This window comes from Bombus vancouverensis, chromosome 10, assembly GCF_051014615.1.
Source record: "Bombus vancouverensis nearcticus chromosome 10, iyBomVanc1_principal, whole genome shotgun sequence".
NCBI classification, from domain to species: Eukaryota; Metazoa; Arthropoda; class Insecta; order Hymenoptera; family Apidae; genus Bombus; species Bombus vancouverensis.
In genome coordinates this window covers 12,298,996-12,325,793 of record NC_134920.1, presented here as the reverse complement: position 1 = coordinate 12,325,793, position 26,798 = coordinate 12,298,996, and the positions used below count along the sequence as shown (strand labels likewise).

Genomic DNA, 26,798 nt, shown 5'->3' with positions numbered 1-26,798 from the left:
AAACTTATGGCAAACTTGGAGTTTTTTCTTGGTTATCCAAAAAATAGGTGTCGATGAAAAAATGAAAAAAAAAAAACGCGAAAGGAAAAAAGGGTACGTATACTCGTAGCAAATATTTATCTCGTAGCGTGTGAACAGTATGTTTGAAATATTCTTCTTGCTCGACGAGTGAACACTATAAAAAGCAAACCCGAAGAAGCATCGCCTAATCTTAGACGGTTTAATCGCGAGCAGAGTACGCGCTTGGGGATCGTCATTGGCCCGTGGTAACACCCGATGACGTAGAAGCTGTATCGAGACCCTGACTCACTGCCGAAGCCATGACCGAGAATCCGGTCAGGTATTTCCCCGCGTGAAACGTTACGGTGGTGTGAAAATCACGTTCGTGCCATCGAGCACATCCGCGACACGTCGTGCATCGTTCAGAAGAAAAAACGACCGCGTATAAACCATACTTCTGAGAAATTCATCGAAGAACCTTGCATTCACCAAACCATTGCGAAGGTTACGATTCGATTCTCCATTCCATCGTATTTAATCCTAAATAACGAAACGGATAAGATAATCGATTCCATCGAGCGTTAATTCATTAAGAAACGAATCATTTGTATCTATATCTATGTAAGACTATATCTATCTAATTATTTATATTTAAGCATCGTTTGCTAGAGGAATGACACAGCTGAAAGAAAAAAAAAAGAAGGAAGAAGAAGCCATTAATTATGAGATATCTGCGAAAATTAAAAGCGAATAGGTATTTTTACTTTATCAATTGTATTAAATTCAGGATAATTGCAAGAAACGATAAGATAATTAAATACGATAAAATTATCGTAGCGACGGATTTATTTAAACAATTACACGTATTAATCGTAATTAAATGTTTGTATGACAGTGATTAAGATGTAAATAAAAATCTGTGAAAGTCGTAAACGTCGATTTCCTTATATAACGTGTTCGTTTGAGAGACGGGAATCGAGCACGTGGGAAATTATTGCATAGAAGACTATTATGGAAAATTACCATTTACCGTAGTAGGGGATTAAGAAACACCCTGCCTATTTTTTACCTTATCAATTGTATCGTTCTCCGGGTGATTCGATATGTATGCAACGACTGATATACGCAAAAACGTATAACAGGCAAAAACAAACTCTTAGAATTATTCGATTCGCAATATAGTAACATAATATTGGATCGGCAACAAGTAATGGAAAACGCATGGTAATTGCAAAATAACTGTAATACGATGGAAACGGATTAATCCTCTCGTGGTCGTAATTTGTGTACAAAAAAGTGTCGATAGAATTTTTCGAGCAAAAGTATCTGAATACCTTGATATCTGTAACGTAGAACAATCGTCGTGTTTATTACAAGAGAGTTTATCTGACAACCTAGTTTGATCGAGATGTTAATCAAGCAGCAACTTAATCCGAGTACGAAACATGTCAAAAACAGGTCACAAGGTATCACTGATAGCGTCGTAAGAAATTCAAGAGGAAAGAAACACAAAATATCGAATATTTTCGTATACCGTTCTGGTGGAAAATTGGATAGGTAACGTTCCCTTTTTGCGCCCCATTTTTACTCGCATCGTCACTTCTTTAAAAATACGCTCTGGAGGATAGTTTTAATAACTCGAGCTTTATATATTTTTGCATTTTTATCGATCGGTTATTGTCTAATTTTAACGAACTTCCGAATATTTATTTAAACTGAACGCTTATCAAAATTACCATAACGTTTCGCGAGAAGCGTCGATTAACAAAATTACGAACATCGATATTCACTCGGCAAGTTCTAACAAACGGAACAAAATTTCTCCGACAGACGCATAACGTTTCATACGTAGATCGATTATTCTCAAATCAGTTTAAACGAATTACCATTTTTCAAATGTCGTATCTTCGCTTCGCTCTACGATTTCTTCGTAATCTCGGCCGTGAGCTCTCATCGAAACAGGTATTATCACGACATACGACTAAAGTACGAGAACAAACTTTCGAGATTACAGAATCTTTACTAAAAAAGAAAATGCTTGACTTCGCTGGCGTCCGATGTTTTCAACCACCGATCCTCTCGAAATCGATCGAGATTATATAACGATACGAAAACGAAGGTGATTGCGTAACACAAGATAAAGAGCCGGAGATTTTCACCTTAGCTTCGATTTGACAACCTGAATTGGCAGTCGCGATGATTTCGAAGATAGAGAGAGAGGGAGAGGGAGAGAGAGAGAGACTCTCGACTCTGCGCCGATCCTTAGAATCGAGTCAAGGATAGGCGAGACGTCGTCGTTTCGAGCGGGTCGCGAAATAAATTATTTTTAAGTCCTCGTGTCTTCACGAAAATAAGCGTGAGCTTACGTTACCAATCCGATCGACACTTTCGCAACTGGCCGTCCGATTTTAACGGAAACTTAGTCCAAATCAAAGTTCGTAATAAACGTATCGCGAGGCCGATAACAACGCTTTTTCGGTCAACCGCTTAGAATCATCTGGTCGCTAAATCGACTTTGCATCGAGCGAAGAGACAAAAGAAAGCGCGATGGACTTCGTCACGGTCACTCGTCGTCGTTACGGTAAGATAAAATACGAACTTTACCGTGCGAATTTCCCGGGGAAGATGCTTTCGTCTCGTCTCAACGTGAATTTCTCTCGTAATTTCGATTTGTTGGAAAAATGATGTCGCGTGTCTGCGTGAAGCGATCGTACGGACGTTCGGACATGACGAGGAATTGGAAAGTTGTTGCGCGTGAAAATTAGGGGGTCACTGAATCCCTCGGGCGCTCTTGAAATTCTAATGTAATCCGCGAATTACCATAAAGCGACCTAGCGATGAAAGCAGGCCACTTGAAATTCCCAACTTTTGTATCGATTAGCTGTACGCGCGTGAACACCGAAAGCCGCGTTTCCTTCGCCGTGAATTCCCAGTTACACGCTCGCTATAATCGCTGAGAGAAGGCATTCGTTTGCATCGCGAATCCGCGTGATCGGTCGTTTGGTTTACGTGATCGCGAGCAGATGCTTCGTCACGCTCAACGGTCACTTCCTGAACGAGAACCGATAATGGATCTAGGAAGCATAGAAATTGCGAAACCACTACCGAAGCACAGAAATTTATCCTCCAATTTCAGACACGTTCTAAAAATAACACATTCTATAAATACCTCCAACTTTTTGGAATACATTTCGTACTAATTCTTATATGTACGTGTGTGCGCGCGTGTGTGTATGCACGAATCATTACGAACGCATTCGGTGCTCCACTTTCGGCAAGTTCGAGAGTTTCGACAGAGTTTTAAACCGAAATCAAATTTATAGAACATTTATGAAATAGCAGATGTAGCTCGTGTACGCTTCCCTTGCTGTCTTCGTGCGTTATTTTATCCAAAGAGTCGTAAAACTCAACGCAGGTTGTTTATCACGAGCCCTTCGATTCACGACGTTCGTGCCTCGATCGGCATCGTTCGCTTAAAACGAAACGTTTACTATGATAAATGTAATCGGAATGATCGTTACGCCACGGATGGCGTCACCATGGGGAACTTTACGAAAATAAACGGGATCCCTGCTAATTATCAGTCGTAGTTGTAATCAACAGTATGATTGCGTCGCCTTTCGCAAACGATTAAAGCGCTTTCATTAACAACTATACAACGTTGTTGTTCGTGCACGTCTGATCGGAACGTGTATCGTGAACTGTGGACTTATGTAAAAGTGGCACGACCGATCGAGAGATGGCACGTTACTTTCAATGCGAGCATCGAACACACTGTGCGTGATATATCATTTTTAAGACTTTTTAAGAAGCCTAACGAAAAACGTCGTTATTACGATCGAACCAAGCGTTTCGATGGCTCCGTCATTCGACTGCCATCGTGCTACGTTCATTTTTACTTTACGATCTTTGCCATTACAGCGCCTTGGTTCGACCCACCCCTCGGTTCAAACCACAACTGAATCGATCGTCGCCGACAGACATCGACGAGAACGAGAGAACGTGGTCGGTTCCTTCGAAGCTAGTAACACGTGAATTAGAATTACCCGTGCGTGAATCTGCAACGACGCAAGTGCAGCGGACGCACGCAAAAGCAATTGCGCAAGCTGCCTTGAACGATGCTGGATGTCTCGACGCAAGGCGATACGACGCGACGCGACGCGACGCGACGCGATGCAACGCGACTAATATCCGCGCCACGTTGCTCTAATCGTCAAGCCAGCCCCTGCCAAAACTGGCATTCCCCGCGTTTCACGCCAGACACGACGCCAGAGATTCGAACGTGCTCGTTGCACGTGATCCGATGCAATTACAGAATGAACAGGATATCGTTTCACGAGCGTGTCGCATGCCCGTTGCGTGTAAATATTAATTCAGAACAAGCCGACCTCCCTTCTTGCGAATCTTCGATCATCGTCACGTTTTATCGGGCCATTTTTATCGAGATAAAATGCCGCGCCACTACCTAAGGTTTTATATTCTCCGATACATATCACGCAATCGGTTAAGCAGTACTTTTGTTTTTCTACGTAAATTGGAACGCGCGTGACCGAAGCTTCTTCGAGCTAATACCTGTTTAGCGATCGTACTTAAACCGGCGACAAGCTGTTTTCCTGGAATCAATTCGTTTCGCGTCTATTTGTGTTTATTGCTACGATACGATATATCATGCGAAAATAGAATTTACGTGGTCGAAGCTTCGTAACGCTCGTGAAGAAAAGTAAAAAGCGCAAAAAGCAGAAGGATACGCAACATTCGACGCTTTTTGTTATTCTTGCGTTACTCGCAGATAGAGTCGAATATAACACGTTTCTTACGTGCAATTACCAGCTTCCTTAAATTCTAAAAGTACATTTTTCTCGGCCATACGTTTCAAAAGATTATACATAAAACATATGAATCGTAAAAAGAGCAAACCGTTAACGTATTCTAAAACGCATAAATATTAATTTTACTTCGTCTCGCGTAAATTCGATCGATTTAAAAAAGCCACGAATATCGATGTCATAATTCCAACGTGATGGTTAATCGGCCATATAAAATATTCGTGAAAGAGCCCTATCTATATCGTGTGGCGAACCTATGTAATGGAAACTCCCGAGTGGAGAATCCGCCACACCTGGCCAAGCTCGTAAAATCAAGCTATACTGCCAAACAACGTGGCGATGCCAGCGATCCGAATAATTCGTCAACGACTTTAACAGGTGCATTCCTCGGGACGCGATATGCGCCTCGAGGGGCCACGTTTTCTGGCACGTATTGCTCGTTAATATAACAGAATCGTAACCTGAACCACAGTTTGAATGAATAATCGACGACGAATCAAAGGAAACGCGCGAACCAAAATTTATCGAAAGTCGAAATTCGATACGGATTTTATAATAAATAAGAAAGGCCTTTATAAGTTTGGCCAAGGTATACAACGCCACGCTGAAACCAATTTCGCCCAGACGCGATGTCGCAACCCTCGTTTTCGAGAAACGTGACCGTCATCGGTGGCAACCAGCTGTTGCATCACCAGTCGATTCGAAAACACGGAAAACCTTTCTCTATGCTGGCCTAAATACCGGTTCCTCGAGCGACGGATCTTACCGCGGCCTTTCCGGTCCCTGTACCGTATACGAACTTGCGAAGATTGATACGTATCGCGGTTACTACAGTCCTGAACTGCTGGCTAGCATAGTCTCTTTCTTTCGATTTCTTCCGAATCTTACGAAGAAAAGAAAAATGATACGGTGGTGAACGATATAAAGAGAAGACAAAACGACTCACCCTAGAAACCTTCTTCTTGGTATAAACCTCGTCATCCTCGGAGGCTGTAGCAAAGTTCAAGTTTCCTTCGCAATACCCAGTGCCTATTCCCATCCTGTATATCTCGTCCTTGCAAGATCTAGCATCCAGACTGCAAAGAAAACATAGAGCATCCATTTATACCAGAGTCCAGTTGGCTTTCTTTGTTCCTCGTATATCGCTAATAACATTACGTCGATAATATTGCGTTTACACAACTTTTACGGGTTGTTTTAACGCTTAGTCCCTAATGGGCGAGATATAAGGTGAAACGATTTCAAAATTCGATCCTTGGAATTTCGTAACGGCAGTCACGTAAAGATCGTGAATTCCTGTCGCGATTGCACCGTGACGCATGGTGCTCCGACGAAAAGAAATTTCCCGCGACAGTTCCGTGAACAATGGCACGGCGACAGCAGAAAGGATGTCGTGTTCGAATAACTCTCGTCGCTTTCACATTCGTGCGAGTTTTAGTAGAAACGTCGAAGGTTCGTAAAACTCTCGAAAAATGCTGCTCGAGATCCAGCCAGAAATGGATCGTTGTAAAACGTTGAAAAACACGGATCACCAGGACCGTGCGAGCTAACAAAACACATGGTCATAAAACCGATTTTCTCAATTACGATTACTCGACGCGCAAATATATGCGAATTCCTCTTCGAACCACGAGTTTCTGATTTATTACCGGACAGTACCATACTTTACGACTTCTAGGGATCGTTGGAATTATAAGAAATTTATCATTTTCACGATTCGCGGAGATCGTTTGTCAGATATTTTACTAAATAATAAAAAGCAAATTCTTGGAAGTCTGATGCCTGAATTATACGCTTCGTAATGTACAAGAAGTAGACGTTTCGACGTACGTTAGAAATTTTAATTTATAAAAATGTATACGACAGATACGTATAATAGAGACGAACGTACATGTATAATAAATCGCGAGCAACTTCAAGGTTCCGGTAAATTGAAACATTTCGACAAACGTATACGAACCTGTTATTTACTTGTCTCGAAATATCCATCGAAGTTTCTATTCTCGTTCTCATTAGTCGAGTCGTTACTTGCTTCGAGTAGCTCGAATTCGAACGAGTCGATTAATCCGAACGAGTTTGAAGAATCAATGGGTAAATGGAACGAAGTTCCGCGATGCGGACGAGTTACCAGATGTCGAGCACGTGTTCATCGATCGGCGCGTTACTCGCGGAATTTCTCTAGGCGGAAATGATCGTCGTCCATCCAGCTCGACCGCAGCTGTAGGCGCACGCTTTACGTAACGTTTCGAACTACGGAGCGAACGTTTCAGTCAATAACCCGACACGTCCACGTCCTCTGCCCCGTTATAGATTTCTTGCTGTAAATAGAGTGGACGGAAAAGGCACGAGTATCCGCGCATTATTGATAACACCAGCAATGTCGTACCGCGTAAAAGTTGCAGCTGACACCGGTTCACCGTGCAGCTGACCGAACGCTACGACAGCCTTAACGATACCCCCGTTTTCCCATCCACATAAATATTGAGGAACAGCTTAAAGGTTCTCAGATATTTGCGATTCGTCGCGTTCAAAGAGCATTGAATCACAACGATACAATAAGGTCTAAAGAGAATCATCCTCGCCGATGTAGGGCAAAACGTAGCTTTCCAACGAATTAACAGAGTCAATCGCTAGGTATAGGATCGGTCGGATTGCCGACGAATAAGTAATACATACATAGACGACGAATATCTGAAACGGATGACAAAATTCGTTGGTACTTTGATAAAACGTGATAGAACTCAATGAAAACGTTTTGTCCAGTATTTTTCATTTTTCAAGATGTGTTAAGATATTCGAAGTTACCCGTGTTTCTTACTTTTTTGGTAAAGTTATGTTACACAGGCTATTACAAGTTGTACTATACAGATGTTGATCGATGTTAAACAGCTTTTAAAGATACAACTTTTTCTACAGAATTTCCTTTCAAAAATTCCACCATAATTCATCTATAAAAATAGCCGATATAATCGGTTAATTTTGGAATTTCCTTCGAACTATGACCCATTATCAGAAGGAAACGTTGTACGTACCGAGACAGCTAGACGATATTAATAGATGGACTATTCGGCAAATATTCTCTTCGAAGTTATTCATAGAGCATTCTCTTCCATCTCATTCACCATTGTACGCTTCAATGTCGTACAAATATTTTTAATTGAAAAATTGTCCGACAAGACGATTGCTTGCTTGATACTTGATAATTTGTAGAATAACTACGCGCAAATTAAATCACGCTATACACACACAACATAGATGCAAGAAATCGTGATTTTCAGCGGGCAAACGTCTAATGGTTTCCGTCACAGCTCGTTTACCAGTCATCGACGAGGAAACGATTACAATGCGGTGAGACCGAATAAAAACGTGCTAGCTCCTGTTTTCCTTTTACATCGCAAATGCAACTGTGCTATGTACCAATACGGTAAGAATAATTAATTACGTGGAAACTTCGAACGGTTTCGAATTTTTCAACGGTACCAAACGATTTCTTGCATGTAATTCAAGCGATATTCGTAGTGAGATTTTACGAGTTATCGGTATTGATAAATTTCCCTGCATTGCGGTAAAATGTCCGATGATGAAAGAAGACGTTTCTAAGAAGCACCTGAAAACAAAGGAATTAATAAATTCCAAGAAACTTGACGATCTCTAATCAGAGACACGAAATTTTCTATGCTCGAAATTGGAGTTTTCGATTATAAAGAAAGAAAATCCCTACAACCTACAACTCGTAACTTGTCAATTCATTAATATCATTTACTCGATACAAGCATTGTGTAAGAAGAATTTGTTATGCAATAATGCCTTTGTTAAGACGTAAACGGTATTTTTCGAACGACTGTAAAGCGTGACGGCTGACGTTCCAAATTAAGCTTACGCCATAGCGAATAGTTGAATACACAAACGGTTGCACTAGCTAATTACTATGCACACATAATTAAAGCTGTGTGTCTGGAATGACTCAATACGTAGTACCAGCCGAGGTACGAGCCTTGCTAGGCTACAATAAACAAAATATCGTTGCCTCGCAGGTAAGTGCAAGTAGAACGATGTACCTTCTTACATCGCATATACTGCGCTGGTAAGAACGTAAGATTTTGTTTGTTCTTCTTAAAAGTGCAAATTTCTAGGAACATTTATCTGTTTCGTAAGGTAAGATCGAAAACAAGATAAAAGTATATTAGCATCAGAATGTCTGAGTAAATAAATTACCTATTTGGGTAATAATTTCTCGTAGTCAAGCGAGTTTCCCTGTTGGTCTTTTTCCTCCTTTCCTTTTTTTTCTTTTTTTTTTTTGTTTTGTTTTTCCAGATTATAAATCTAAAATGCGTACTAAGAATCATTTTACGCCGAAGGCAATGCGCTATATAAAGACAATATCCTCGTAGCGGAATTGTACATAAAATTCCGTCGACGCGACACGTGGCCGCTCTTTCTCGGCTCGTGTTAAACATTAGGTCGATCACGTAACACGTACGACGAGTTAAAGAGACGCGAGATTCTTGCGATCAAGGAGAAAGAAAAACAGTCGCATCTTCTTCTTTTTTCTCTGCGTTTCGCGTTAACGATAAAAATATTTCGCACAAGAATTCCGTATTAGATTTAATTACCTTGTTTAGCGTAATTAACATAGCGATGGCAATATTATACAAAATTTCTATTTTTTTTAATTTCTTTTCAAAGCGGATTCCGGTTATTCGCGAATTCATTACACGAAGGATTATTTGGTAAAAAATTAATGAAGCCTCACGACGATGGAAGATATCGATTAGCGAAGTATATTAACCAAATTACGTCCAGAATTAATTATGCCAACGATTATTCGTACCGTGTGGATGAAAACGATTTAATTCAATGTCGTCTGTCGTTAGAAAAAAAACGTTAAACCAATGTTTGAACATCGATATATAATTATACATACACCAATCGATAAAATTAAGTTTCTTTATTATTATTGGTCGCGCAGCTCCGAGACAGAATTCGCGATAGAGAAATTTCATGGCTAATCGCGTCGCGTATAATTTGTGTAATGAAAGGAGCGCATTATTGTCGAGTGATTATCGTACAGCCACGTACCGTTGTCTATGTAATGCTTAGCAACGCTTTAACCACTAATGATATTACTTTCACGCTTTGACATTTGCTGTCAATTTGCGAACAATCTATTTACGTAGCTGCAACACCGAAATGTAATGACGATAATGATGCGACGCGTAATAGTGGATTTTGACCACTCGACGATGTCGACAATTTAAACCATTGCAGGTGATTATGATGAACGTGCGTAGAAACGTGCTTAGAATTGGCTGGAAACTTTTGCGATCGAATCTGTTCGAAATTTCTATCGCTGATTTTATTATCGATTAAAATAATTACAGGACAATTGAAGAATCGACTTTATCCACTAACAAGATTTAAATATCGGTAGGTCGACTGCGTTCGCAACGCTATACTAAAACAAGATATAGCTGTTATTTATCTAAGGTATTTATGTATACCTATTTATTTTCATCGTACCACTATAATTATAATTATCTATGTACCGTATTTTTAAACGCGCACATAGGTCAATAACTCTAGTGTTAAATTAAGAATGCCATCGCAATAAAAATGTTAATCAGGATAGAGCGTACTCGACAGAAACACGTATGTGAAACAAGCTAAGCTCTCTCGCAGTTCGATACCGATTACGTGTTTTTCGACAAAAAAAAAGAAAAAAAAAAACAACAAGACAGCGTCCTTGGCTTCATCGACGAGCAAGCGGTTCGTTACACGGTATCTATTTTTTTCCACACGCTTCGCTGAGATGTAAATGATGTAACACGCAAGTAAATTATCTGAAACAATTTTCTGCATCGTTTCTTGCACGAGCACGAGCACGTTGAACGTGTTACAGGCGAGAAACCTCGTGTATCTGCACGTGGTTGACATTTTCCGACATGTGACTCCAGTTCCCCCTTTCTTCTTCTTTATTTTTTGCACCGCTTGCACACTGTTCGTCGACGCACACCTGTACATCCATTCCTGCACGCACCTCTTCGTCGTCTGTACGCTTTCGTAAGTAAACGCCAGAACTGTCCGTGTAACCACGTCGATCTCCAAATGGAAAGTTCGGAATTTTTACTTGAACACTCGATGAAATTGTTAACGCTTAATAACTCGTTAAAATTTCCATTTTTTACGCGAAACTACGTTCGATCGTAGATACGTTTCGCTTATGAAGGGATTGATGGAGTAATTTTCAAGGCAGTTAAGCGAAGAATTCGACCCAATTTCATAGGAGCGTTCCTGGTAAAAGATAATTAAATCGTAGAACTTGCGAAATATAGTAATTTCAAGTTTCCAAACTTCGAAAGTGTAACACGACCTGATATTAATATCGAAATATGAATCACAGGAACCAAAAATATCACGAATATCCCTCCGCGGTTCGTTTTTCATCTCTACCGTAAGTCGGCTGAATCAGAAAGGCACAATTAGCAAAATTAATTTCCTTCGCCCGGTGAGACAACATTTCCAGACTGAATCAGTGCCAAAGCTAACCTAACATTCGTAGTACCGTCATTTCAAATTCGATGAACGCATTGCTACTTAAAAGTTTGGTATCACTTTCAATGATATTTACGAATTACGAGGACAAAATAAAATACGATATTTTATATATATCGTATATATATTCCGATAGATTTATTAATGATATTTATTGCCTTATCTTTCTCTTATCTTTCGTTTCTGCCAGCAATAATGTTTTACTATTGTTTCGTTTGAACGAGGTTTCTAGGTCAGAATTAGTTTATTGCACGCTAAGGATTACGACGCTTTGACTCGGTCAAACTTTTCACCGATATATTGTACATATACGTAGAGGCCAAAAATTGTTTGCGCCTCGAACCACGATAATTTATTAATCCATCGCCGTTTTCGTGGCCGTGCTCGTTTCGAACTGGCACAGTTCACGTGTTGCGAGATTGCGCAATGATTAGCTTACATTAAAAGTCCAACGACAGTTGCAAAACGTTGGTATCCGTGAATTCTATCTGGGTTCCGTTGCCCGTGCGCCACACGTGCGACGAGAATTCCTTTTTTTTTTTTTTCTTTCTGGCATCCGGCGAATTACGGTGGCATTCATCAGGTGCGCGCGAAAGCGCAGGATGGACGGAGCTGTGATTTCGTAACGAGACTTCGAGTTACTCTCCATTAATAGCGGCTGCAATTACACGGATCCGCCCATCGGCACAAGAATATCCGCGAACTCTCCGCTCGGCGTGCAGCAAACTCTACTCGTGACGTAACACGTTCATGCACGCGAACCGTTTTTGATTGTCCTACTGTGTGGGTAATCGGGCCAAACAGAAAAGGAAGTCCAAAAAAGGAGGTCGAGAGGATGCAACCTCGTACCGACACGACGCACCAACGGACACGCTTCCTTGTTTGTCTTAAGAAAATGGAATGCTGGTGAGTGTTTCGCATGGATAAAACAAACTTCACGGATATCGAAATAAACATTGCGAGTTACATTCTTCTAGTTGCGGCTAACACGTTTTCGATCTTGAAAAAACAAATGGACGTTCGTATGGATTTTCATCTAAATTTTGTAATCTACACATACGACAAAAAAAATTCGATCGAAGCTGTTTAAATAAAGTAATGGAGAACGCGCGTGTCAACAAACAACTCTGATTATTTATTAAATCGTCTTATATTTATAAAACGTATTCAACGAGCGAATGTTCGAGTCAGCTCTTTCGTTTTCGTTTCGATTAGCGTCCTCGTAATAACGGGGCTACGCGGTTGGAGTCTGGTTAATGCGGACATTTCTAAACAACCGTCGAAATCACGCATGACCTTAATTACGATCTGGATTTTAATTGGCTCGAAATCCAAGCACGAAAGACCGCCAACAGTACCTGCGGTTCGCGACGTCCTTCGTCGACCTTACTGCCCACCACCTTGCTTGGCTCTGTCCGTGCGTGCTGTCACTTTCACATATGGTTGCACCCACAGCATTGGCTGACTCGTGCACGTGCGTCAGCCGCTCAGTCGGAAGACGACCTGTTTACTTGCTTTATATGCTCGCGATTCTTTGCGATTTTCCACATTTTATCCACGTGTCCTAATTATTCGCCCTTTAACGCTGCAATTTAGAAATTTCGCTGAAAATTAGTGGACGACGACGATGATTTTCTCCCATCTCTCTCCCTACCATTCCCCGCCAGACGTTATTTCGTTAAAGTTTCGTTATCGTTCGGAAGAAGAGAACGTTTCTTTAAGTTCACAAGGAGAATGAGTCACAATCGAGTTCAGTTGTCATCGTCGAACGATTCATATTTTTGAAGAACGTAAGTTTTAAAATACGTTATCACTGGACGCGTATGACGTATCGATCAAGCTTTCGATCGATACGAGCCCTATTGAGATAAAACGCGATGTTAAACGTATAAATTTGTAAGTCGATTACTACCGTACAGAAATTTGTGAACTCGAAGCTGTTATTTCTGCCAAACTGTTAAAGTTTTCTGTGATAATTATACGTATAATCCGTAGCATAACTATACTTTCGGCAATCAAACAGACCGTACAAAATTATATAACACGTTAAAATGTAAATAAGTATCGCATTTCAATGCATAAATAACCATGATTTTTGTTCTCGACGTCTTAATTATACGCATGATCTAACTTGTTCTGTCTCGGAATCCGTAACAATTATTTTCTACAAAGAAAGTAGCCAAGAATAATATTTGTCGAAGCCGCAAAAAGTGACATCAATCGTCAACATTTTCCTCCGAATATTCCAAATTACAAAATATCTGTTACAATTTGCGTACAGATAAATTCATAAATTTGGCAAAGCTCTCATACTACATTTTCGACGAACGACAAAATTCAAAATAGTGGACACAGAGAATAATTTATTATCTTTCGCTCGTATCTCTTCGAACCAAGTAATTTGGAATTTGACATCTAGTCGACCACTACACGGCTAAGAGATTAATAACTCACCGCTTATCTCGAGTTATTCTTTGCAATGACAAAATGAAAATCCATTTTAAACGCTAAAACTGCGTACTCGACTTTGGCGTAAGATCGGGCGGAAATCGGCGTTTCGCGAATTCTCCTTGGTCAAAATTTCACGTAACGTCACGGTTTTCTCGCACACGCAGGTTGCTGAATGAGAAACTGTGCTTTCGACGGAGAACTAAGAATCTTGTTGTACGCGTCTCGGAGATTTATGCGATATTTTTGCATTCTCTGGAACCACAGAGAATCGGTAACCGTTAGATTTTCCACTAAATCTTTACATACGCATGATATATTTATTTATTTTATAACAGGAAATCGATAAAGTAAAACATCGTGCAAAATTATTCAACGACCTTCCGTGACCTTTCTGCCAATCGAAGCGTAGTCATTAACGCCATTCACTTTCGCGTTATATCATAAACCACGAATCGACTCACGCACGTGCGTAAAGTGGGCAGCGTTCATAACCACGTAGAAAACAGCAAATAAATCTGCAGCATTTTTATCAGTCGATCGCTGCCACGCTGAACGTTTCTTCGGTCTGTTTATCATTCTCGTTCGCGACTCCTACGACTAGCATAGGGATCACGTAACCACGAATAAATCTGTCTTATTTGCAAAGAACGAATTAGAAACTTAGAAATTTCCGGAACTGTGATTTTCTTTTAAACGTTATCGACGTGTATTATCATTTGGCGATCTTAATTTCAAGAAAATAGATATCACGTTCCTAGTATCGCTTTTTTTTTTTTTTTTTTAGTATCGTTTTGTGTAAGAAGCGACGTAATTTTTATCGATTAACAGATCAGAGTACAAGCTCCTACCTAAGGTTAAAATATTTCTCTAAAAAGGCAGATAATTACACTGGAACATACGCGTTATTTTAATCTATTCCAAGAACCCTAAACCGAAAGAATTTCCTTGCTGCGGTAACTCAGACTTCCTCGCAGCGACAACTTGAAAAACATGTTCTCGAAATCGTGTCGTTTTTACTGTAACACTGCAATAACGTACATATCCAGCTACAAAAAGTCAACGGGATCACATTGCTTTTTAAACCAATCAATTTTAACCTAAGACATCTGCCAACTTCATTAACGGCCGAAGATCGTAGCGTTATTTGTAATTCCTGCGAGCGAAATGCGATTTCTTTATTCATGCAATTTAGTAAAAAAAAAAAAAAAAAAACTGTCCCGATGTAGACGATACTCGCGCGGATTTAATTCAGCGAGACTCTCCGTGTACTCGTTACAATTTCTTCCAACGAGTAATGAATCTGAGATAATCGATTAGAAAGAACGAACGTGCGATTTCAGGGGAGACCAGAACGTTCCATCCTACTATCCGTATTAACGTTATAACGCTAAAGTACGTGTGTCGACAATCGGCGAGGATGGCCGACAGTGTCGATCGGACGACACGTGAATAGCAATGAACATTTCGCGCACGCACGCACGTCGTGACTCTGTCGTTCCTTCGTATCGTAGGATAATATCGAGTGGCACGCTAAACTTGTCCAGAAGATTCTGTTACGAATTCTATCGAAAGGTTCCAACGTGGCTGGTTTCGCTCGTTGCATATTTATTAATAATCATTTGGTACATTTATTAATTATCGATATACGCGCAATAATCTTTAACAGCTACTTGTTGTCGCGTTGCTGCGAAAGCGAAGCAAGTAACGGGGTATTTTTAGGCGACGGTAATATCTCGTAAAATGCTTCTTTTTAATCACTTGGGCGACACAAACCGAAGAAAAGACGAAGTTATCGTACTTTCCCTACGTGGTGTTCAATTATAATCGCAAGGTCGGACAACGACGATAGGACATTTAAACGGAGACTTCCTTATCGGCCACGTGTGGACCATATAATCGATCGGATTGCGCGCGTTACGTGCCCTGATACTTGTACGAATGGCCCCGCTCGTAAGTAGAAAGTCACGATGCATAAATGTACACGACGTCGCATGCACGCGCACGTGTACGTAACGAGTAGTCGAAAAAGAAAAATTCTACGTGACGCTCCGCCCGCTGATGCAACTACCAACCGATTCGACTCGGTTTCTAACTCGTGATTCGCACGTTGCACACTGCACACATTCTCTACGTGGCACTCTAACGTAGATACGAACCGTCCACGCTCCTTTATTCCTACATTTTTCTTGCCTTCTTTCTCTCTTTAACGGCTCGTTCCTCTTTTCGCTATGATAAACCGTACTACGTAGCGTCGTGCAACGTAACGTCGGACGCGGCATAATTACTCGGAAAAGGAAATGAATCAGTTTTCTTTTAGCGACCAACGTATGCGATAGTTTTATCTCTGATGCGGACGTTCTTCTGCGGGCGTTCTACGGTACGTGCCTATCGCAGGAAAAGCTTCTTGGTAGGAAGAAGGAAAACGAATTTCTTTTTTAAACCGTAAACGAGGAAACATCGTTACGTCGCGAGTAGTTTTATCGAAGAACGCCGCGAACCGTGATTTTTCACAAGGCGACCAATATCGAAGGAATTTTCAGTCGACGACGCACGCAGACACCTTAAGAGGAAAGTGCGACGATGACAAGTTCTTGCGGTGGGATCATCCGACCAGGCATGCAGAGCAACACGTGACAGAGTCGAACGTTTAGACTGTAAAGGAGAACCGTGGCGAGAAGAACGATGAAGATTTCTCGGTCTTTGAATTTTTTACCAACTATCGTCTGGCATCGAGCATGCGTCGCGTCGTCTAGCCTTCATACGCTTAATTATCAATTATCAAGCACGAGACAACCTTTCGATCGAGTCGAAGTCGTTCGCCTGTTTCTATTCGAGCGCAAAATCGATTTACGATCGAACGACACGAAGCTAGGCCTAGTTCTTCGAGACAGCTATCTACATAAACGATCAGGCTTCAGGCATGCCGATGGAAACGAGCCAGGGACGAGGGCAAGATCGAAAAAGACCGTACTAATCGGATTTCTCGATACGAAGATAAAAAAATCTCGTAAATATTGCGAAATAGCTGCTCGCTCCCTTTTTCTTCTCGCGAACGGATATCAGACGATCGTTTCGATTCCGAGAAACTCTTGAAAATGAAACGTTCAACCGATGTTCGTGGTATCGCGACAATATCGTTGATTAACCTCGCGTCCAATATAGCGGCACGTACAAAGTATATAATTCGTAGCGAATTGCGTAAACAACTGCGCCGAAAGTCCTCCGCGAAATTGCATAGTTACGCGACAATGACGCGTGCCCGGGCTGACGAAAGGTCAAGGATGCGACGTGGACTACCCCGGTTATAATTAAAATTCTGAAAGCGGTTAGGTAGGGGAGCCACGCGTGAAAATAGAATTTCAGAGTTGATGCACAACGAGAGAGCGGTCCGCCTAATTTTTAATTTCAAGCGAACTCGCTCGCTCCTTCGGTGTTCATCCACTACTTCCAGCTTGTTTACGGTTTCGTAGGTTGCAACGGTCGCCAGTGTAATTCTTTGACAAATTTCCGAGATTATTTTTCCACGACGAACGAAACTTGCGACTGTACTGGCTGCTGTACTGTATCCAGCTGTACTAATTCCTTCTCTTCTTAAAGCCTTAAACTTAACTTCGTAGAAAAGATACATCCTTGTTATTTCGACGTCTTCCTTTAAAATAAGCTTACGATCTCACGTATCTACCACGATACTCTGCGCTCGAGTGGGAACACCCTTTATAGAAATGGCGTCTAGGACGTGATGTATAGTCAGTCACACGCCGGTATTGTTTTGCACGACACGGTGTGCCGTATTTGTATACACCGGGACGCCCGCGTAAAAATACTAACCTACATCGGGTCTAGCTCGGAGCGCGTGTCGAGCAACGTGACTTCTGACTAGCTGATTCGTGCCAGTAATCGTGTGCTGCTTGCTGCACTCCGTCCCCTGGTCGCCGGTTCTCTTTCAATTTCCGTCCACGGTAGAGATAGAACGCGTCCCCGCGACTCGAAAGAAACGCTCGAAAGTCACCGAACAACCACGAAAAATATCCGCACAGTGACGTAACTTTCTACTTAACGCTTTCGTGGTCGACGCAACGATGACGCACTGCGTCTTCGCCTTGCTGCCGTGAACAACTCGACGGAGACCAGTTGACGTAGGTCCTTTCCGTTCGTGAAAACTAGAAGCCACGTTGTTATTCTGCGTAGAATCTCGAAACGAAGGTGCTACGAAAGCTGTCTACGAAAGCTGAAGCTGTAAGCTTGCGCTACTAGTTAACGTGGATGACTCGTACATGCGATACGATCGAATCCTCTCGTAGAGCTTGAGAAATCTCGATGCTTGAGTTTTTCCTCTGTGCAAACGTAATACTTATGATCGTAATACGTTTCAAAAATGTATTGGATATATTGAAGTAAACGATAGAATTACGTTTCATTTCAGATTTTTAAATAACCTAGGAAAAGAGTTTTTAACTTTATAAATAAAATCAGAAACCACTCGTGACGCTAATAAAAAGCTGATATTTTTCCCTTGCGACTAAAATTTACGATGTGATATATTACCAATAACTGATCGTACATAACTCGCTATATAATTTAACGTTGGTCTTCGATTAAAACGACTGTTAGTTAATAACTGTAATTTTCTCTGTAAGTACGTCCATCTTTCCATCCAAATTTTATGATACCATAACTCGACTACTTTTCCTCTTTCTCGATATTAAAAGAATCTGAGACGTAACTACAGGCTTTTATCTTTCGTCGCTATATTCGAGAACCTATAAAGACTTCGCGCTAACGATAGATACGATCGTTGATCGAAATAAGGCAAACTATAAAATTCCTCGAAACGATTCCATGCCTCGTACGCCCACTTATCGTCACGTGTAACGATTTCTTTTTCACCTCTCACATTTTTACAAACCAGTTCTCAAACCGGAAATCGACTAATCTGACGTAGTCTCATCATTCTGAATAATACAGTTATTGTTACACGTAAGATACGTTATATCTGTAATTACATATATAAATACAATTTTCCGTAGAAATATCTAATATATATACGTTACATATTTCTCGATAAATTCTGAAAATATCCGACCGATACATCGAGCAACTAGTTCACGAATAAGTAATGGAAATCGAGGATTAATAAACGATGATCGGACTTGCGAGGAATGACTTCATTCGTGCAGCACACTGCACACGAGTACAGAGCAGCTCGTTATCCCACGAGCAACGGCCACGGACTACATTTCATAATTCTACAAATAGTTTCACTGGTGCAGTTAAATCTGTTCGTGTCGACCTCGATTTCTCGGGCTGAACCTTGACTCGATACGACCGTGGTCCAAAATGTCGAAAACGTCGAGTATCGAGAGAAAAACGACTCACTGAAAATCACTGTGACGTAGTAACCACCGTACCAATGAACTAACCCCATCAAGAATGCTCGATTCTCTTTTTAACCAAATTTTTTCTTGACTATATAATAATACATTTTTTTTCTTAACTCTGATACTATATTTTACGTTTCTAATACGACAAGACACAAAAATTGGCGGTGAAGTAAATTTTCAGAAATACGCGTGTCGCGAGACGAGCGTCAAGAGCGTCAAACTGTCTTATACAACCACTTTTTCATCGTACCAGAAGCAGCTGACAAATAAAATTCATCCTATAACATTTACACGTATAATTGATAAACTGACTATCTCTAGCGAGTGAACGTCGAAGATCATCAAACAGTAAACTCGCTTGTTTATCTCTTCACGTTCTCCTGTGTTACAACAATTCGAAGTTTTTCACAATGAATCATCTCCAGCGACGAGGCCTAATCAAATCGCTGTACTATTTTCCACGCCCGTCTGTACACGTGCACGCGCATTCATCAGCCACAGAAGCCAGTCTACGACTCTCGTACTATACGAACGCGCATGTATGAAAACGCACACGGTCGATCGGCGCTGGAACAGCCAAGGTAACTCTCACTTTTTCTCCAACGACACTGAACATCCCCCGGGCACGTCGCCATAGCGATTACGCCGACCACGATCGACCAATTGCCAGTAAAAAGAAATTAACGACGAGTCGTTAATGGGACGGAATTTTCATAAAAGAAAGAAAGAATAGTAACGCGAAAGGCGCTCGTTACACCTTATCGCGACACTTATATCGCTTTATCGTCGAAATTTTCCGCCCGTCCTTTACAATTGCTCCGATGTTTTATCTTCGCTGATGAAAACGCGAAACACGCTCCAACGAGAATAAGAAAGCAACGATCGTACGACAACTAGAAGTATTTAGGTTTCGTTAATTCTTTGAGTAATCCTGTCTGTTGGAAACTTGCTCGTTGTAAAGCAGTTACTCACGGATTTGCCAGTCTATCGGGGTTATTACGCTTGTAATATTTTCTCTTGTAAATATTACAGATATGATTTCTTTGTATGGATATCGTAAGATTTGATTATCGGGACAAGCGTAACAGGCTAAAGTTCGTTTTAGGGTAGCAAAAATTTTTGTCCATATTTTCTGATAGTGGGTACTCCAGGAGTGGCATTGAATTTAAATCAAACTTGATAAATCTCATTTACCAACTCGAGCGTAATTCTGATCTAATCCAAACCTGACGTGATCTAGTGGAAATCTAACCGAAAACTTCAGTTATCTATAGACGTGTCTTCGAACGTGTCTTGATTTGATCACGAAGGTCGACTAACTATAGAAGGAGCTATTTTTCATCATTTATCGCAAAAGAGGAAGTTGTTAACAGGCAGATTAACGCGTGACAAACGTCCAAGCCTTTTCGTTAACCATCGTTTAACGAGGAAAGATGAAAGACGGATGACTATTATGCGATTATTATATATTACGAGTCTCGCGTGAAATACGCTACTAGTCACGAGGTTACGATCACTCGCTATGTTAATGGGTTTCGAAATACCGCGAATAAACATCCTTAATTAGTGTATGACTGCGTTGAAACTTGATTAAATGACTGATTGTCTGCTGGTTGATGTAAGAGAGCTGAGAAAATAATAAACCATGCATCCGCTGACTGAAACTAATTACGTTTCGGACGAATATTTTAAACAGCGATAAAGCAAGAAACTTTGTGAACTTGCGATTATGTAAGTTTATATCGAAGAAAATAGGCAAACAATTAATAGAGAAACTGCTAGATAAAACGATTAACAAGCGTAAGTAAATTCAGAGGGCTGATGTCGCAGTAGAAACGGACTGCACGATCAGACATCGATCTGCACAATCTCGCAGTTGCGATTCCTTTGATAGACATCAGACTGCTGGCATTTGCCGTGCAAATAAAGAACGAACGTTTACGGAATAAAGAAATTGCAAGAGGACGTAAAAACTGGTCCGCAAATGGAAAATTTTTAACGCATCAAACGATCGCATCGTAAAGTAATAAACTCGCAGCGATGACGAAACGACGCAACGTTAACCCGCGACGTCGCCAAAGGAAAAACACGCGACCCATGTTTCTTGCTTTCTTTCGATAATTATTATACGCTGCTGTGTAAATGGATGCTTAAGCAAGAAAATAAACAAAACGATTCCTAATGCTCAAACACCATCTTCTTCGTTCTGCGTATATCTTCAACGAGTACCGTTATAAGATAACTTGTAGGAACAAAATTGTCGCTTGTAGGAACAAAATCAACGTAACCAAACTGTGGCTCGCACGTTGATCAATCGAACCTGGGAAAGGTAAACACCAATCGATCGGTGCCTCCTAGTTGCGAGTTCTTGGTTCGCACGCGTGCACACACGCGACTGCTCGAAGGATCCGATGAGAAAGGTTGCTGACGATGCACGACCGAATTTCGCCAACATTCACTGTTACCAATCTACGGATATATATCGTGTCGATAATAATAAAAATACGATCGAAGCTCGAAGAAGCAGAAATAAAGCAGAAAAGTAATACTAGAAATTTAAAGTGCGCATTATCCTTTTAGAAATAGCTCTTATAATAACGTCATAACGTGTAACAGTCACGAAGAATAAATTCGCGATTAAATTACATCTTGTGAAAGATAAGCAAGTGTCCGGATACTTTTGAACAGCAGTGTATGTCGAAGTATGTTGGAGGACCTTCGCATCGATCCACGATAAGCTACACCGCGAACGAAGAAAATATCTGTGTCAAGATGCTAGTGAAATAGAAGCACGAGATCGGAGCGACGTTTTACGCGCAACTGAAGAAACGAGATGGAGAACGAGAGACACGTTAATTGCATTGAATGTAACGACGGTTATTGTCGGTCTGGTTGACGCCGCTGCCTCGTGCGACCATAATTTATCGCTGATCGATGCAATTCCCTTCTCCGTTGTATCGACCTCCATACGTATGCTGCTATTGTTCGAGGATGCAGGTGCCTTGCGCTTTTCATCGCTACATTCCAAGAAACTCGCGTTAACCCATAATCGACAAGGTGGAGTCTACAAGAAACCTGGCAATTTTCCTTTTTTTTCTTTTTTTTTTTTTTTGTGGAGATAGGAAAATGCAAACAAATGGAGCGGTGCGCGGTATACATAGCCCATTTGGTCTACTGTTTGCTCCAGATTTTTCAATATATGTCACCAATTATGAATTTCAGAGAAAAGAAAAGAATGGACTGATCGAGGAAAATTCGAAAATTCTGCCGCGATCTTCTTACGCGATCGACGTGATCTGTGGAGTCTCCGATCTTTTCGAATGCGAAGGAGGTGAATTAGGAAGCTTATGGGAAATGGCACGCATGTGCGGCTACAACGTTACTAGAATAAATATAGAGCATCTGCGAACATTTTAACGATCGAATCGATATTGCTGATCTATGTTTTCGAATTGCCGCAAAACGGAAAGGCAACGCGTGCCTACGTGACGGAAAGCAGAGGAACGCGGCCGTGCAACTGGTTTCCTACGTATCACGGAAAACGAGGAGAAGACCCTTCGCCATTTCGAGGGAATTTTGTTCGATAAAAGCAAATCCATTCAAAGCGAACGCTGCTTTAATACGTTTCATCTTCTTCGCGATATTTTATGACGTAATTTTTTTACGTTAATAATTTCCGTTTTTAGCGTTGTAGTTATAAACAGAAGCGTTTAGGGATTAGTGACATATTTTTCTATCGCAATCTCTTTCTTGTCCTGGATCCTATAATCTTATGAAGTTTAAAGAAATTCAAGCATTTATAGCAATCAAGGAAATTGTTTGTCTTTAATTTGTACAGAGGTCTTCTATAAAGTGTCTATTATTGCATATACGTGCTTTTTTTTTTATTAAATTACTTTCTTCGCGTTTTCCAACAGACGATGGATTTTATGAATTATTTACTTGGTCTTTATTAAGTTAACTTTAATTGGAATTGTTATGATTGTTCGATCGTTCAAAGTATTTTGATTAATTTCAATGAAATTACTAGTATTTTTATTGAATATATGGAAAAACTGTTTCGTGCTTGGGGATATATATGTATCGCATTGGTGAAATAGAGTAAAACGAATCTGGGTAAAATGAGTCAGTTGGGAAAATGTCAGCCTTATCAGGTACTCGAAGAAATCGGATTTGCTTCTGTTTACGCAAGTGCCAATCAAGTGTGAAATAAATATAAAATAGAGGAAAGTTTTTTTGAAAATACCACGGTGATCAATCAGTCTGAGATTGTTAATTACGAAATTATACAAAAATAATCCAAGATTGAATTTCACAATTGACTCGGTAATCGTTTAATCGCGATACTAAGCAATTTTAAAACTCCTAATTTCTATCCCATAAAATTATAGGAAAATAATTTATAAAGTGCCATCTATTTTTTCGCATTTTTAATTTGGGGAAAAGATTCATTGGCAAATGATTAAAACGTGTATAAAACATATAAACTAATTACAAACTAATCATTGCGAAAATACAGCAAGGTATTCACCTTATTTGCATAGAAATCTATTCACTTGGTTACACGTAATATGTGTATAACACAATTTCTAAGGTATGTACATATATACTTACAATTAGAAAATAGCAGTTACCAATAGTGCAATCATTCAAGTTCCAGATAGTAAAACAAAAAATAGTTTATTTACAGACAGATACTGCATTTATTCCTACTTCATTTTATCTCCGACGTTTCATACCTTGGTAGAATGAATATGTAAGTATATGTATTCAAACACGCTATGCAGCAAGTGTTATATCTAGATATATTAGGAAATACACTTGCGCTGCCAAATGACACTATGCATTTAAACATACGATGCATCGCTTTGTCAAGGACTACGGTATCGAATAAAATATCAATTAATTCCGGTTGACTCTAGTACTTCAGTTAGCAAGATTTTCAATTTAATCAAGAACAATCATTTAAAAAAAAGTCTCGCTAACAGGACGTTTTTCTTTCACGGATAATTACAACCAATCATTTCCGACTAATTTGATTATAATTTTGCCAGCTCTATCATGCACGAAATACGTATTTTGTAATTTCCGATAAGACGTGAAAGCAGCAGAGCATCTAAAAACACACATCCGTTTTGCGGAAATTACCACTATCTTGGATACTTGCTCAACCCTACAAACCGCAATGCGTATATATGGTATCCCCGAAATTCTTGAGTACGTAATATACGCCCACTCGTAGCATTCTCGAGCGAACGTATTTACGTTAGTTTCCATGACGCGGTCGTTTACTCAGATTGCGTCAATTAACGTGATCCTCTGTGGCGCAAAATCCGAAGGTGTCACTGTCACAATGGCTGTTCGTTTCTGAGCCATCTATAACGCGGCCTTGCATTATAAGACCACGGTCTTATCTACAGGTATGCTCGATAAAAACTTCGACTTACTCCTCCTTTAAAATTGTCGATTAATCAAAGCAAATCTTATACACAAGTGGTGTATTATATTTATGCAGTTTCTGTTCATTGTCACGAAAATTGAGACAACGGTAAGATATTCGAGTCGCCTTCAACGTCTTAAAATTGAACCGAGTTTGATGAATTACACAGTAAATAATTTGGCTTGACTCTAACAATCCTAGTTAACCCTATACAAATTCTCACGGGCTGAAATTCGATGCCACGACGTCGTTATTCCAAAAGATCTAAAAAAACGATGATTTCATCGTGTGCCTTACGAGAAGTGACATTAGATCGATCGTTTCGAATCACGTCGTTCACCATATCGCACTGGCTGTACCTTAAATTGTCGATCCCGAGAAACGATGAAATCGATGCAACTCCGAACGCAGATAAAAATAAGAAAAAGAGAGGAATGGTTCGATTTCCAAGTTAAATTCGACGAGCACAGCGAGCGAATGCGGGACGGAATACGCACAGCACACGTTCACGCGCTGTATAGACGGTGCTCAAATAAATCCGTGCGGATCGATCTGCAGTGTCAATGCCCGATGCGACGGTTCAAGCGGCCAAGATGCGAAACCGTGTTCTATAGCGTGGCCCGAAGAAATTGCCCGGTTGCTGCGAGCGCCGTCAGCGCGCCCCTCAACGCCTTGATATATACACCGTGTGTCCAACTCTCCAGTCTATTCTCGATCTCGCACAAGTGTTTATGACTGACCGACCGTGCTGACATACTCGTGAAAGTCACTCGTTACGAGCGACGTGAATACGCGTAAACGTCACTTTCCTTGACGATAGAAGCCACGAATATCAATGTAACACGCCCATTAATGTAATATGACCAGGACATTTTTTTTCAATTTCTTCCTTCGACGATAAAGTAGGATATGATAAAAATGAAAACGTCAAGTGATCTCTACATATTCCTTTCTCTTATGCAGCATGAAAGATGTGATTTATAATCGCTCCGTAAATGGCGCTAGCGTTAATTGGTCTCGATTTCTTGCGCGCAGGATCGAGCATTATAGGTTACTTCGAATACTTATAGATTATAATCACGGACGAACTGTAGTTAAGTCGTAATTACTTTTGGATCACGTTTGATGAACGATTTTCAATTCACTGCACGTCGCTCTATTCACGGATTCTTGAATAGACTTCTTAGATAACTCGTTGAATTCACAGCGATTCGATCGATCGACCAGTCCCACGCGGTTACGTATACAACTCGTGATATCTATATTCCCGTTTATTAATTGACATCAACGATAGCACCGATTCTTCGGTATTTATCTTATCTCTGGCGCGGCCATGAATTTTTTGACAACGCGTGGACCTTCAAGACGGTTCCACTCGTATCAGCAACCGTCTAATTATTTATCAATATGATATAGGACCTGGGGAAAGAACGTCGAACAAGAGAGGCCAAGCGAGGGGGAAGGGACAGTGTCAAAATCGAACACCTGTACATTCGTGATAACGAGGCATGTAGTTTTCCGTATTGCCAAGGAATATATTGGCTTATGGTAATCTGTTCTACGAATCAATCGAGTTTTACTTGTAACCGCATCAATATAATTGTATGATATAAATAGCATTAAAAGACTTGCGAAATTAGTCCTAGATGACTCAATTATCTCGAACAGAATTACCTAGTACATGAATAGTTGTTTTAAACGTGATTGCTCGAAACCGATCTAGAAACGTAACAGCGGCGATCTCAGTTTACGCTCACACTTGCATAGTCCGTAAATCAAATGTTGTAATTCGATGAAACAAATTTTCAGAAAAATCTTTACGTTACGACATAACGTTATTCCGTGTGATCGGTTGTTTTGAACTGTTCCGCATGTATACAGGTAAGCACGATAACGAAGCTTATATACCTGTACGAACACGAGTCACGCGAACATTGGCTCACCCTGTTTAACGAGAGTTCTCGATGTAGCTTGTAGTAAATCTGTGTAAATATTTTTGGATGGTATTAGACTGAATAATGCCGGCAAGGTCGACAGCGTGGAACGTTCCTCTGGCGTTGAGAAAGAATCTAGAATGCAGCGGTGATTCATGTCGCGTGTGAGCGCTTTATAACTATAACGCACTATTGTACGATCAAAACGATACCA

At 40.5% G+C, this 26,798-nt stretch overlaps 1 protein-coding gene across 5 annotated transcripts in view; it reads right to left on the bottom strand.

The window, feature by feature from the left end:
- The window catches only part of cwo (transcription factor cwo), a 39,940-nt gene that overhangs the window by 9,112 nt on the left and 4,030 nt on the right, over window positions 1-26,798 (bottom strand). For 2 of the 5 annotated variants that reach the window (XM_076622460.1, XM_033345955.2), the window contains exon 3: window positions 5,773-5,902. The exons of 1 other annotated variant lie outside the window; for it this stretch is intronic. In XM_076622460.1, coding sequence (XP_076478575.1) covers window positions 5,773-5,902 — 130 coding nt within the window. Of the gene's footprint in view, window positions 1-5,772; window positions 5,903-6,786; window positions 7,662-12,736; window positions 13,410-26,798 lie in introns of those variants that run through there. 2 more of the 5 variants (XM_076622462.1, XM_033345956.2) reach the window with 2 other exon arrangements.